The sequence below is a fragment of the Poecilia reticulata genome, linkage group LG2 (assembly GCF_000633615.1).
Source record: "Poecilia reticulata strain Guanapo linkage group LG2, Guppy_female_1.0+MT, whole genome shotgun sequence".
Taxonomy (NCBI): Eukaryota; Metazoa; Chordata; class Actinopteri; order Cyprinodontiformes; family Poeciliidae; genus Poecilia; species Poecilia reticulata.
In genome coordinates, this window is record NC_024332.1 from 40020839 (window position 1) to 40031791 (window position 10953).

The 10953-nt window shown below is 38.7% G+C and overlaps 2 protein-coding genes across 7 annotated transcripts; both read right to left on the reverse strand.

Moving 5' to 3' along the window:
- Positions 1-544: 544 nt before the first annotated feature.
- On the reverse strand, positions 545-4942 carry LOC103460254 (ubiquinone/menaquinone biosynthesis C-methyltransferase UbiE-like). Its single transcript, XM_008402361.2, has 6 exons — positions 4591-4942; positions 4314-4474; positions 3107-3323; positions 1768-1871; positions 1476-1613; positions 545-1265 (listed from the first exon to the last, which is right to left on the reverse strand). The coding sequence occupies exons 1-6, from the start codon at positions 4699-4701 to the stop codon at positions 1169-1171; spliced, it is 828 nt and encodes a 275-aa protein (XP_008400583.1). The 5' UTR covers positions 4702-4942; the 3' UTR covers positions 545-1168.
- A 1316-nt stretch (positions 4943-6258) lies between these two features.
- Positions 6259-10723, reverse strand: LOC103460220 (putative methyltransferase DDB_G0268948). 6 transcript variants are annotated; one of them, XM_008402344.2, is made up of 8 exons: positions 10689-10718; positions 10287-10356; positions 9386-9739; positions 9158-9318; positions 8161-8377; positions 7027-7127; positions 6751-6888; positions 6259-6629 (listed from the first exon to the last, which is right to left on the reverse strand). In XM_008402344.2, the coding sequence occupies exons 3-8, from the start codon at positions 9494-9496 to the stop codon at positions 6539-6541; spliced, it is 819 nt and encodes a 272-aa protein (XP_008400566.1). In that variant the 5' UTR covers positions 9497-9739; positions 10287-10356; positions 10689-10718; the 3' UTR covers positions 6259-6538. The 6 variants fall into 6 exon arrangements, with proteins under 6 accessions (XP_008400566.1, XP_008400544.1, XP_008400552.1 ...); XM_008402322.2 differs by having other exon boundaries at positions 9386-10466; positions 10559-10723; XM_008402330.2 differs by having other exon boundaries at positions 10287-10723.
- Between the last annotated feature and the right edge of the window lie 230 nt (positions 10724-10953).

Consider the following 10953-nt stretch of genomic DNA (forward strand, 5'->3'; position numbering starts at 1 on the left):
ACTCCCTTGTCACTTTCAACATCGCCTTTGTAAACCATAAAACACTGYCTCTGTCATAATGCGCCAACTCCAAACCTACAACCGGCAGTCCATAAAGACGGAAGGACCACCGAGACGTGTCAGAGTACTGTAGTGACAGGGTATTATTTTGTGGAGGGACATATTTCAAAAAAACAGATCAATAGGAATAAATCACCTGAAGCCTGGCCTGAGCCATGTTTTGTCAGCAGATCCAATCTCAGAGGATGGACAGGTATTGATCCGAGCTGTAATCTCGCAGATAAAAGCTTGATCTTTGGAAGTGATCTGAATGGCTCATATGTTTTGCACCGACACAGAAGAAAAGCACCAATACTTCCCGGTCTATAATGATTCCTTTGGGTTACTATTAGCAGAAAAAAAGTATACTGACATTTAGCATTTTGCCTTTTTTGCTGCCATTAATATTGTGTTTTAATTATTGTTTTTTATTTTTCTTGCATAGAAAATACTCTTGTTCCTTGTAGTATAGTCTCTTTTAAAAAAAAAAGTCACTAACAGAGCTACTTATATTAACTTTAAATGTTTTGGCCTGTGGGTTAAAACTTTGGGACACCCCTGGTTTGCCCAGTTGACTCAGTGAATGTCTGCATTAATGTGCAGACTCATGCTGCTAGCCAAATACATTTTAATTCATTGAGTTTTAATCACAATTCAGTCTCACATTTAAAATTATAAATCCTACAAATTGGAAATTATAAATACAGATAAGACTGTGAGTCACATTGAAAGTTATGATCTCAGTTACATTTCAATATAAAACACTACACAAATATCTGATTTTTACTTTCAGAATGGAAGGTGAAAACAGCGACATACCCCAAAAATGATTGACATACACAGTTAATCAAAAAGGACATTTGATCAAATGTCGCCCTCTACTGGCGTTATGTGAAACTAAAAAAGATCATTTTTCAAACAAAACAATGTTTGCTACTGTGAATGCTATCACTTCATTTAAATGTCAGTAGAAAACAGATATAAGCACTTTACCAAATGCCAAAGAGTTACTTCAGTTACATAGTGAGATTATTTCTGTCCAAAGAGAATAATTTATAAAATGATCAGCACCAGTAAAAGCAGATGTAACCTTTTCTGACTTTGTTAAAAAGGGCARAGCTGCCAGAAGTCAAGTTTGTTGAGGTTTACAGGCCAGGAGGTAGAAATACTTGACAGCCACTGTGACTTCTGCCTCTGCAGAGGTTACTTTCATTACAGACATCAGCCTGGAGGAGACAAGAAAGGAGACAAGACTGTTTCAGAGGACGGCATACAAACATAAGCGTGTATAATGCCGCTACTATTGTGTAATAAAATATATGAGCATTTACCTTATTTAGAACAAAGTGTAAACACATCAGTGGTGGTTTAAAACACTGGGATATAACTTTATGTGCAGAAAATGRCAGATTAGCATCATAAAACATGATGTTCACCTCTCAGTTATATCCTGGGAGAGCCTGTTAGCTCTCTGTGGATCTTCTCGCAGCAGAGCCTGATAACTGGAAAAAGACTGCACCAATCCCATGTAGCTGGACAGCGGCATAATATTTCTGTCCCAAAAACAATCCTGCCTGGAAAACAGCACAATATATATGCGCCGTGCATTGTATGCATATCACACACAGAAACACAGTGTTTTTGCAACATCGCAGCCAAAGGGGAAAAACTTGATATCACTGAAGTCAGGTTAGGTTACTAGCCAAAGAAAAGGAATTCATCACTCACCACTCTTTGTCGGGATAGGGAATAGATCCGTACGCCTCCCTGTACAGATCAACAGAGCTTTTACCAAGGTGGGGACTCCTGTAAGGTTCCAGAGCTGCATAAAACTGACCAACAACAAAAATATAGATGTTAAATTCGGGTATATGTTATGAGTGACATTTTTTATCTTTGACTTGTCAATAGCACATTTTCACTACACTACAGCAACGTTTCAGTGCAAAACCTACTGTGAGAAAAAGAGCAACAAGATGTTTTAACCTCAAACGTCCACTGGATGGTAACAAAACACTTTTTCAGCATTTTATATTTAGGTCTGAGAGATTCAATCTGTACTCTATCAATATATCATGAAATATTTTTTATTTAGATTCTTTCTTGAAGACATTTTAACTCGTTGAACAAGGCCCTAATGCAAAAKAATAAATATTTACTTCTTCTTGAATCATTCTTACTTTTTTAACACAACTATTATTATCTGTCACATACCCTGATTTTTTTTTATATATATCTGATGCCATCATTGATTATTGATTCAACAATAGAGTGGAAGAGTATTTAATGTGTATTTTAAACTAGCCTTTAAATTAAGATTGTAACCAAAACTCAACATTTTAAATGAATTTTTATCAAACATTCAGCATTCAGACAGAAAAAGAGCCAGACTTTTAGTAAATAAAGGAAAGGTTGAATAGAGCACAGCCATGTTGTTCTGATTAAAGCTTTTGAGATATTTCTAGTAATTAGGAATCTATATTCTCTAGAACATGCACATGAATTACTGGTTTAATTAAGCTAACTCTGCCAATATTAAATACAATAAACAGGAGACAGCATAAAATGTGAACTCCAATCATTTTAAMTTTGTTTTAAAATAACATTAACGTCATGTTTTATAGTGAATGCTCTCACACAGCGGTTTAGTACATTTTTCAACAAACTATATTTAGCTCAATAGATGTCACCTCTCAAGAATCAAAATTATAGAGTCAATTCACAATAAATGTTGCCTCCAGACACTTTACCAAAAAAAGTAGTTATCAATCATGCAGGCAGGTTGAAAAAAAATATTTTTGATACTATTAGTTCCTAAAGATTGTAAAGACAAAACTATATCAGAAGTCAGAGGTTTGAGTTGAGGCTATACTGCTGCGAAAATAAGGCTTAACTATGAAAAATCATAGTAGTGCTTTWACTGGCACCCACAGAAATCCTTTCCTATCGGATCCACGTAAAAATCAAAACATCAAGGCAAAGAAAAAGACATTTCCACTGCTGCAGTTATTTACAGATTTAATAAACGCGTTTGTGTTGTGCTTTTGGTTAAGGTGTCAGTCTTTACCTCTTTGCAGACTTGGTTGAGTGTATGTTTGCAGCAGTCGGGGTAGCTGAGCTCCATGTTAATTGTGTAGTTGAGCAGAGCCAAGCAGCCTTGGGGCTTCAGGACCCGGTGGGCCTCCTGCAGGAACCGAGGCCTGTCAAACCAGTGGAAGGCAGACATGGCCGTCACCAGGTCCGCTGAGCTGTCAGCGAAGGGCAGCTCCTCAGCCACACATTGTCTAAAGATAAATCACGGGGAAAAATATCAAACTTTCAGCCGGCATGACTTTTCCGTTTAAGCATTCAAGAGGTGGATGCAGCCACTCAGACCATATGCACTATTTTTCCTGCTTGAAACTGCAAATCCCACCTTACTGGGGCTAACATAAAAAGTGTGATTTTTTGTTTGTTTTGTTTTTTTAACGGTGACCTATCATGCTTCCTTTTAAACAGATTAGGATAGATCAATGAGATCTATGTTCATTACATTTTTACACAAAATCATTCTAAAGTAATGCRWTTTCACCTTCTCAGTTCTGTCTACTTTGAGCTCCTTTCACAATGAGCTGTTTTAGGGCTCTGTCACCTCAGTGTTTGTTCTTGCATATTATACAGTAATGCAAACAGATGCACAATTATACAATCGTGCATCTTTAAAAAGCATTAGTAGAATTTCCTGCACAACCAACAAGACTGCAGCAACAACAACAAAACACTTGTCTTTTCCAGCAGCCATTGTGCAGCGAATGCAATGGTAAACTGAGCAAACATGGTTATATGTGCAGGGTTTCGTTTGGGTTGCTAGGTGAGGGGTAGTGCCTGCCATTTTTTACGTCATAAAAGTTTGTTTTCCAGCCACCAAAAAACATGAAGTTATTGCCAGAAAATGATTGGATGCTTTTTTTAAGCACTTGGACTGTTTCTAGAAGCAGTAGAGATCCAAATGCAAGTACAAAAACACRCAAAGTGAATTTAGCATACTAGGTCCCCTTTAAGTATTTGAGATTTTAATTTGTAGAGGACTATGAGAAGTAAATATCCCTTTCCTTCTACTTCACTATTATCCACCACCACACTTTCTATCAATAAATCACATAAAAAAATAATTTAAAAAACGCATTAAAGCTCTCAGTTGTTTTAGTCACTGTGCTTTCATCATAATACAAGAAAAATAAAAAGCCACAGAGTGGATGAGCCAGTGAAGCTCAACTTTTTTGGCTCAGACTCACCTGTATGTGATGTTTGGCTCTTTGGTTTGCTGCAAAGCCACTTCCAACTGAGCAGGACTCACGTCTGTTCCCACAACCGAAGCAAAGTGCTTGGACAGGATCCGCGTCCCCTGCCCAGAACCACAACCCACATCCASAGCCAGCCCAAARGGACGACCCCCCTGAGAAAATATTTAAGTTACAATGCTGTGAAATTGCCTTTTTGAAGTTAAATAAACAGCCTACAGTGTTAGTTCTTATAAGTCAAAAACATAAAGTAGACTTTGCTTGTACTCACATGCTTCTCTAGAAAGTCCAGAACTTGTTGGACTAGATGAYCTGAAGGAGAGACTCTGTACTTCCAGTAGGACGCAGCATGCTCCTTGCCTTCAAAAAGTCGGTATGTCATAGCTGTCAAATGCTTATTTTCTTCTGATTTAACTCAAGTTTGGCAAGAAGACAAAAACAAATAGTAATATTTCTTCATTTGACAAGAAAAGAGAAATGGAGCTAAAATGGAAGTTCAGACTGGAAGACTCCGCCCCCTCCGTTAGCCCATCGACGTCATGCTCAACTCCGACCTCAGCCCTGGACCTGACCCGGCGCTGGACCTCACCCGGCGCTGGACCTGACCCGGCGCTGGACCTCACCCGGCGCTGGACCTCACCCGGCGCGTTCAATCAGCAATCAAGCTCTGCATAAAGGATCCACACCCAAGCTGTCAGCCGCTTCCCAGCTGCGTTCAACCCACCACCTCCCCTTCTCCAACCAGCCATCAGCTCTCTAGGATGGCACCCTTTCCCGACCACCACCACCACCACCAGTGTCGGGCCCCGGGGGAGAGCATCCCTAATCAGTTATCGGGATGTTCATCGAGTTCACATCAAATCTCAGCTCAAATTAGCTGCGGGGGTCCGAGCGCCAAAGAACTGTTATTCATTCCTGTCATTAAATCTTTTAATTGTTCCCCCTTTGTCCGTCTGAGTCTCTCCAGATTGAACTTCCARGGTTTAAATTCCTCTCTGTTGACTGACAAAACAAGCAGTGTGGCTGCTGGGTAACTGGGAGAGCAACCAACTACCTCCAAGCACACACACGTGCTGTGCCTCATAACAAGGGCCTTTAGTGTAACTGATTAATAGAAAACCAGGTCAAACTCACTAGGAAATGCTTAGGAAGCATGGAGGATGATTTCTGTTAGAAAAGTCAGAATCCTGTAAGAGGGGCCTTTATAGACTTTAGGTCCAAAGGTGGAATATTAATGTCCACTGTGTTTTTTTATCACTCAAACATGGATTCATAAGAAAGTAATAAAATAAACATAACAAATATACATAAAAATGCTCATAAAACATATTTTCACTGCCAAAATGAGAACCAAACATACAAAACTAGTCATTATCCAGGGAAAAGAAAAACAGAGAAAATACATTATAATGTGAAAATTTTATTGTTTTAACAATACTTTTCATTCATGTACAAAATATAATCATGACATTGCAATTTACTTTTCAAGTTTGAACAATTATATCACGTTGATACAACATACATATTTCTGGATAAACCTCTAGAATGCTACAGAAATAAWGAATTTATAACTTATTTTAAATCAATATAGTGTTTGACTGCTTTKAATCATTATTTCAATGAATAAAAAAATATTTTGATCCACCAAAACTGTGCACTGGTCACAGGTGCAAGAAAAAGTGGGTGGGGGAAATAAAGACAAATTTATAATTTTAGGGGAAGCAACAAAAGCACAGATGATACAAAGACAAGTTTTTTTAAGTTGTTTTGAACACTTTTTATTAAAGGGGTGGTGTTATGAATTTTTTAGGCACATGGTGCCATTTAGTAGCACAATCAAGTAACTATGTTACCCTCAGTTATTATAAAAAATGCTGTATATATCAAATATAATTTACAAGAAATTTGACTTTGCAACTGATGCCTTGAAATTGGCCTCTGTTTCTTTAAGAAGCTCCTGCTCTTTCCTGAATGGTTGCCATGGGAGATTCAAGGTTTCCTCAAACATGCATGAAAGTAACAAAGCAGGTTTGCTTTTACAATAGAATAATACTATACATTATAAAAATCTCAAAAAAGTTACATAATTCCTGGAATATTTCACTTTCCCTGTGGTAAACATTCAAGTGTGTCGCAGAAATTTAGGGTGCAAGGAGAGATTTTACACACGTTTTAGAATGCAAACACACAAGAATCTCAGATTCTGTTTGCGGTGTTGGTTATTGCGGCTTTGAAGCGAGGACGCAGAAATATTCCCACTCCCGCTCTATTTCAGTGTCAACAGAAGTGACGCCCATTTCATCCAGGAACCTGCGATGAAAACGCTCATAGATTAGATGTACATATATATTATTTCCCAAAACTGTGTAACTAAACACCTAAATGTAAAACACAGACATCAGAATGTGTTTGCTGAAGAACAGAGAATTACCGCTTCTGAATCTTGACCAGCATGTCTTCAGCCGCTTGTGGGTCTTTTCTCTTGTAAGAATTGTACATGGACCAACTGCTAATAAAACCCACCAATGTCCTGATAGAGATCATGGATTTGCACTTAAAACTCTCAATCCTGTTGGATCAACATAAGAGGGAGAAAACGTGCGTTTAAAAAAAGAGTCATGTTAACTACAATTCTAAAAGCATCCAGTTTAGCTTTAATTTGTGTAATAACCATTTTTATAACATCAGATCAACTACAAAAGATTACCTTTCCTTGTCTGGAAAGGGTATGGCAGAGTACAAGTCTTCCAGTTTACTCTCTGACGCAGCGACTGGGTTGCTTGTGTATGGCCGCAGCAACTCCTTCACCTGCATAATGTCAACAGTGGTCAGTCTAGATCAGTGGTTCTTAACCTGGGTTCGATCGAACCCCAGGGGTTCGGTGAGTCGGTCTCAGGGGTTCGGCGGAGCCTCTGCCGCGGAGGTAAAGACACACTTGTGTAAAGTCGTGATGACACCCCGCTTTGCCATCAGTTGCTGCAGAGGATCACGTTACATTGCTTAGCCAATCAGAGCTGCGAAGGAGCACCGACTGAAGGAGTTCCACTCTTTTTACCAAATTCTATAGCTCTGTCTTATTATTTCTCAATATCAATTCTGCATTTGACACAGTTAATCATAACATACTGATGGAAAGGTTGTCACTCATGAGATATTCCTCCAAAGTTGTTTTGTAATCTAATTGGAGATGTGGCCAGGTCACAGCCTCAATGGAGCGATGAAGCTACAGACAGGTGTTAAACTACAACTCTACTTCCTGGTCTGGAACCTGACTTTTACTTATTTGGAGGATGATCAATTAACTGAAGTTTTCATGACCAAAAGACGCCCAATCTGTAAGGTGAAAAAGTTGTGGACTTTGATTGTTAACTAATCTAAAGAAGACATGTTCTCACCATTTGCAAAAGACGAGAGGTCAGCAGCTAAATCAGACGCCAGTTTTAAACAGAAAGGCTCCATCATCAAAAGACTAACTAAGGTTGGAAGTCTAAGTCTTTTGATGAAAGACATTCAAAAAAACAAAGACATTTGCAATTGTTTTGTTTTTTCATCCTGGAAATGTCCTAAAAATGAGTCAAATGGAAAATTCAGTGGCTGCTTTTAGTCAGAGCAAAATCTGCAAATAAGAGGAAGTCTTTAATGTAAGCATTTTATTTGCCACCACTGGAAAATATTCTGTTTTATAAGATACACGTCAACATTTGTTGCAGATTCAAGCCAGAAGTTAATAATTAATTCACTCACTGTAATTTGATGGTCTACAAAGACAAGGCAGATCCTTCTGATGAGATTTAAAATTTAACTTCGACCATAAAAGTCACGTCTTTAAGCCAACACCTACCTCCTGGTATATGTGGTTTAGCTTCTCTCCGCAGTCCTTATAGTTTAGTCTGATGTTACAGTCCGTGAAGCCCAGCAGAGCCATGCAGCCCCGCGGCTTCAGGACCCGATCGGCCTCAAGCAGAAACCTGGTCGGGTCGAACCAATGTGCTGCCGAAGCTGCTGTCAATAAATCTACAGTACCGTCCTCAAAAGGAAGCTCTTCTGCTGTCCCCTTACTGCAAATGTACCACAGAGAGACAAGTACAGCTAGTGACCATCACATTTCCAGACAATCTGGCTTTAAGGAGAGAAAAAAAGTAAAAATATGTCACATCATCCAGTTAACTCACTCAATTCCTCCAACATAAACATTCTGCTTCGAAACCTGTTACTCAAGAAATTAAGAATAAATCTGTCACAATAAGCTATTAATCAGTCACATTAAGCTTGATCATTTCCATTCTGAAGGGAAAATTTGTTTACAGACACTGTATAATCCATTGTGTGTATATTGTGTTTGGTTGTTGTGTTTTCTTTTGGATATTTAAAATGTTTTCCAGTTCCAGGAGTGTTCTGCACAAAATTATAGCTTTGAGGGGGCAAACTTGTGTTATTCTGTCTTTTTTTTAATATATTACTTGAAAAGTGTCTCAAAACAACATTATTTATCGCAATAATTTCTGAGACAATTAGTAACTTAAAAGTTGTTAATGTGACTGGTCACCTTGTAAATGTAGTTTGAGTCCCATCATGTAATGGATGCTGTGATATATCGCTTTGTTAATTGTGTTTTTGTGACAAACTGCATTGTAGTTGTCACCTTATAAAGGAAGAACTTTAGTTTATAAACATTTTCTTCAAAATGTCAGTAAAAGATAGAGCAGCAAAGCACTAATGTGTCATGGTATAGAAGCTTTGTATAGAAGCTCATTCTTTTAACTTGCGTTGTTTCACATGCGAAAAGACTTTCATAATTTGCCGGTGAACGTTTACACCTGCAGCGGACCTCTGCGTACCGGTATGTGATGTTAGCGTATCCCGGCACGGCCCGGGCCTCCTCCAGCTGGAAGTCGCTGATGTCAATGCCAACCACTTCTTTGAAATGTGCCGCAATTAGTCGAGTGTGCTGACCTGTTCCACATCCCAGGTCTACAGCAAGCACATGCGGCTGTCCCTTCTGGGGATGAAAAGGGGTGATAAGTCCTTTATTAAAGAGAGAAAGGATTATGCCAGACAGGCCATACCTTTTTGTCCAAGTACTGAATGATAACATCCTTCAGCCCAGATGGAGGCGTAAACCGATACTGTTGGTAGATGGAAGCGTGTTCCTTCCCTTCAAAAAGTCGGTATGCCATTGAGAAGTTTCACTTGCTTTTCTTATCTCTTGCTTGTTGCAACTAGCTTGATCTCTCCTGCAGAGCAGTCTCTGCCTTTGGGAGCAAAGTTCGTCTTTTGTCTCTTTCAATCCCTTGTTTCTCTTTGCTTCCCCTCTCTGCTAATCTTGTTACTGTGTAACATATTTATTTTCAAATCTCCTGCCAGGCACGTGTGTGTGTGTGTGGTCTTCGGTCTTGCAGGAATGAAACCTCCCAGACATCCTACAATTCAAATAAAACAGATGAGAGCAGTGAGAATTTAAAGATGATCAGATGAAGATTTGAACTTTTTAAACAAAGTTAATAAAAGTGGTCTGATTAAGCCTCTTACTGAAAGCTGCCTGAGTAGAAGGTCCTGTTAGCTCAGCTGCAGAGCTGTTGACTGGGCCTCCAGCTTAACCCTTTCCTTTCATTGCATATTTCTACACATTACATCAGATTWACTACATTATGTGAAAAATTACACAAACTAATGAAATAATGCAAGTAAAATAGAATCAAGTTTATTTTCTCGTCTGTAAAAATAAATGTGCCAAGTTTTTCTAAAACGGTTTGCGTTAATAACAATCCATTTGTCTTTACACGCAAGACTGCCAATGTTATAGTTTGCTAAATTACTGAATAACAACAAAGACAGTTGAACACTGCAGGTTCAGTAATTCACGAATGCCCCGATAGAAGGGTGATTTGAGAATCCATGGGACAAAAAATTAATAGTATGAGAAACAAAAAAGAAATAAGACTTGCAGAAGACAGGTAGAACACAGACCTGCCTTGAAGAACCTCTTCTTGTTTAGCAGTAGYTAGCGTTCAACTTAATGGTGCATTACTGGCCCCTTCTGCTCCAGAGAACAAATTACAGTCAAAATACGTCTTCAACCTGTTTTTACCCGCTCGTCCTTGTTGCATATCTCTATGAAACGGTCACTGAATGAGTCGCAGTCCGACACTGAGACGAAAAGGAACAAACAATCTGAAACATGTTCTCTCAAATAARCCAGAACACACACGGGGATTTATTACGTATTTATTATTTATTACCGTGAGCGGCAGATCAACGCTCCCGTACAAATGTCAAAGTATSGCCTTTAATCGACATCCCAACTTGTGTGCAGCATAAACGGTGAGATTTACAAAGGCAGTACGGGAAAAAGCTCCAGCAACAACTTACCCTCAATGTTTGGCTGCGACCRATGTGAGGAAAAGGAAGTAACGTGGACACAAGTGTATACAAAACAGGACCTTCAAAATAAAGCAAAAATAAATCAATGTGTAGTTTATATTTTGGAAAATATAAATAGGATGTTCAACAATTCCTCTGAATATCTTTTATTTTCAAACAGCATGTTTGATGTCAACTTCCCACAGGTTTCTAATGGATTGGATCTGGGGATCTCGCTGACCACTTCATAATACCATGAAGCTGATAACAATCT

Bases quoted from the DNA above. Each gene is read 5' to 3' on its own strand.
- LOC103460220 (XM_008402322.2), bottom strand. From the start codon at position 9,496: ATGGCATACCGACTTTTTGAAGGGAAGGAACACGCTTCCATCTACCAA. The intron at 6,889-7,026 runs GTAATCTTTTGT...TTGATCCAACAG, and splicing joins CCCTTTCCAGACAAGGAAAG to GATTGAGAGTTTTAAGTGCA. The intron at 6,630-6,750 runs GTAATTCTCTGT...TTTTCATCGCAG, and splicing joins CTGGTCAAGATTCAGAAGCG to GTTCCTGGATGAAATGGGCG.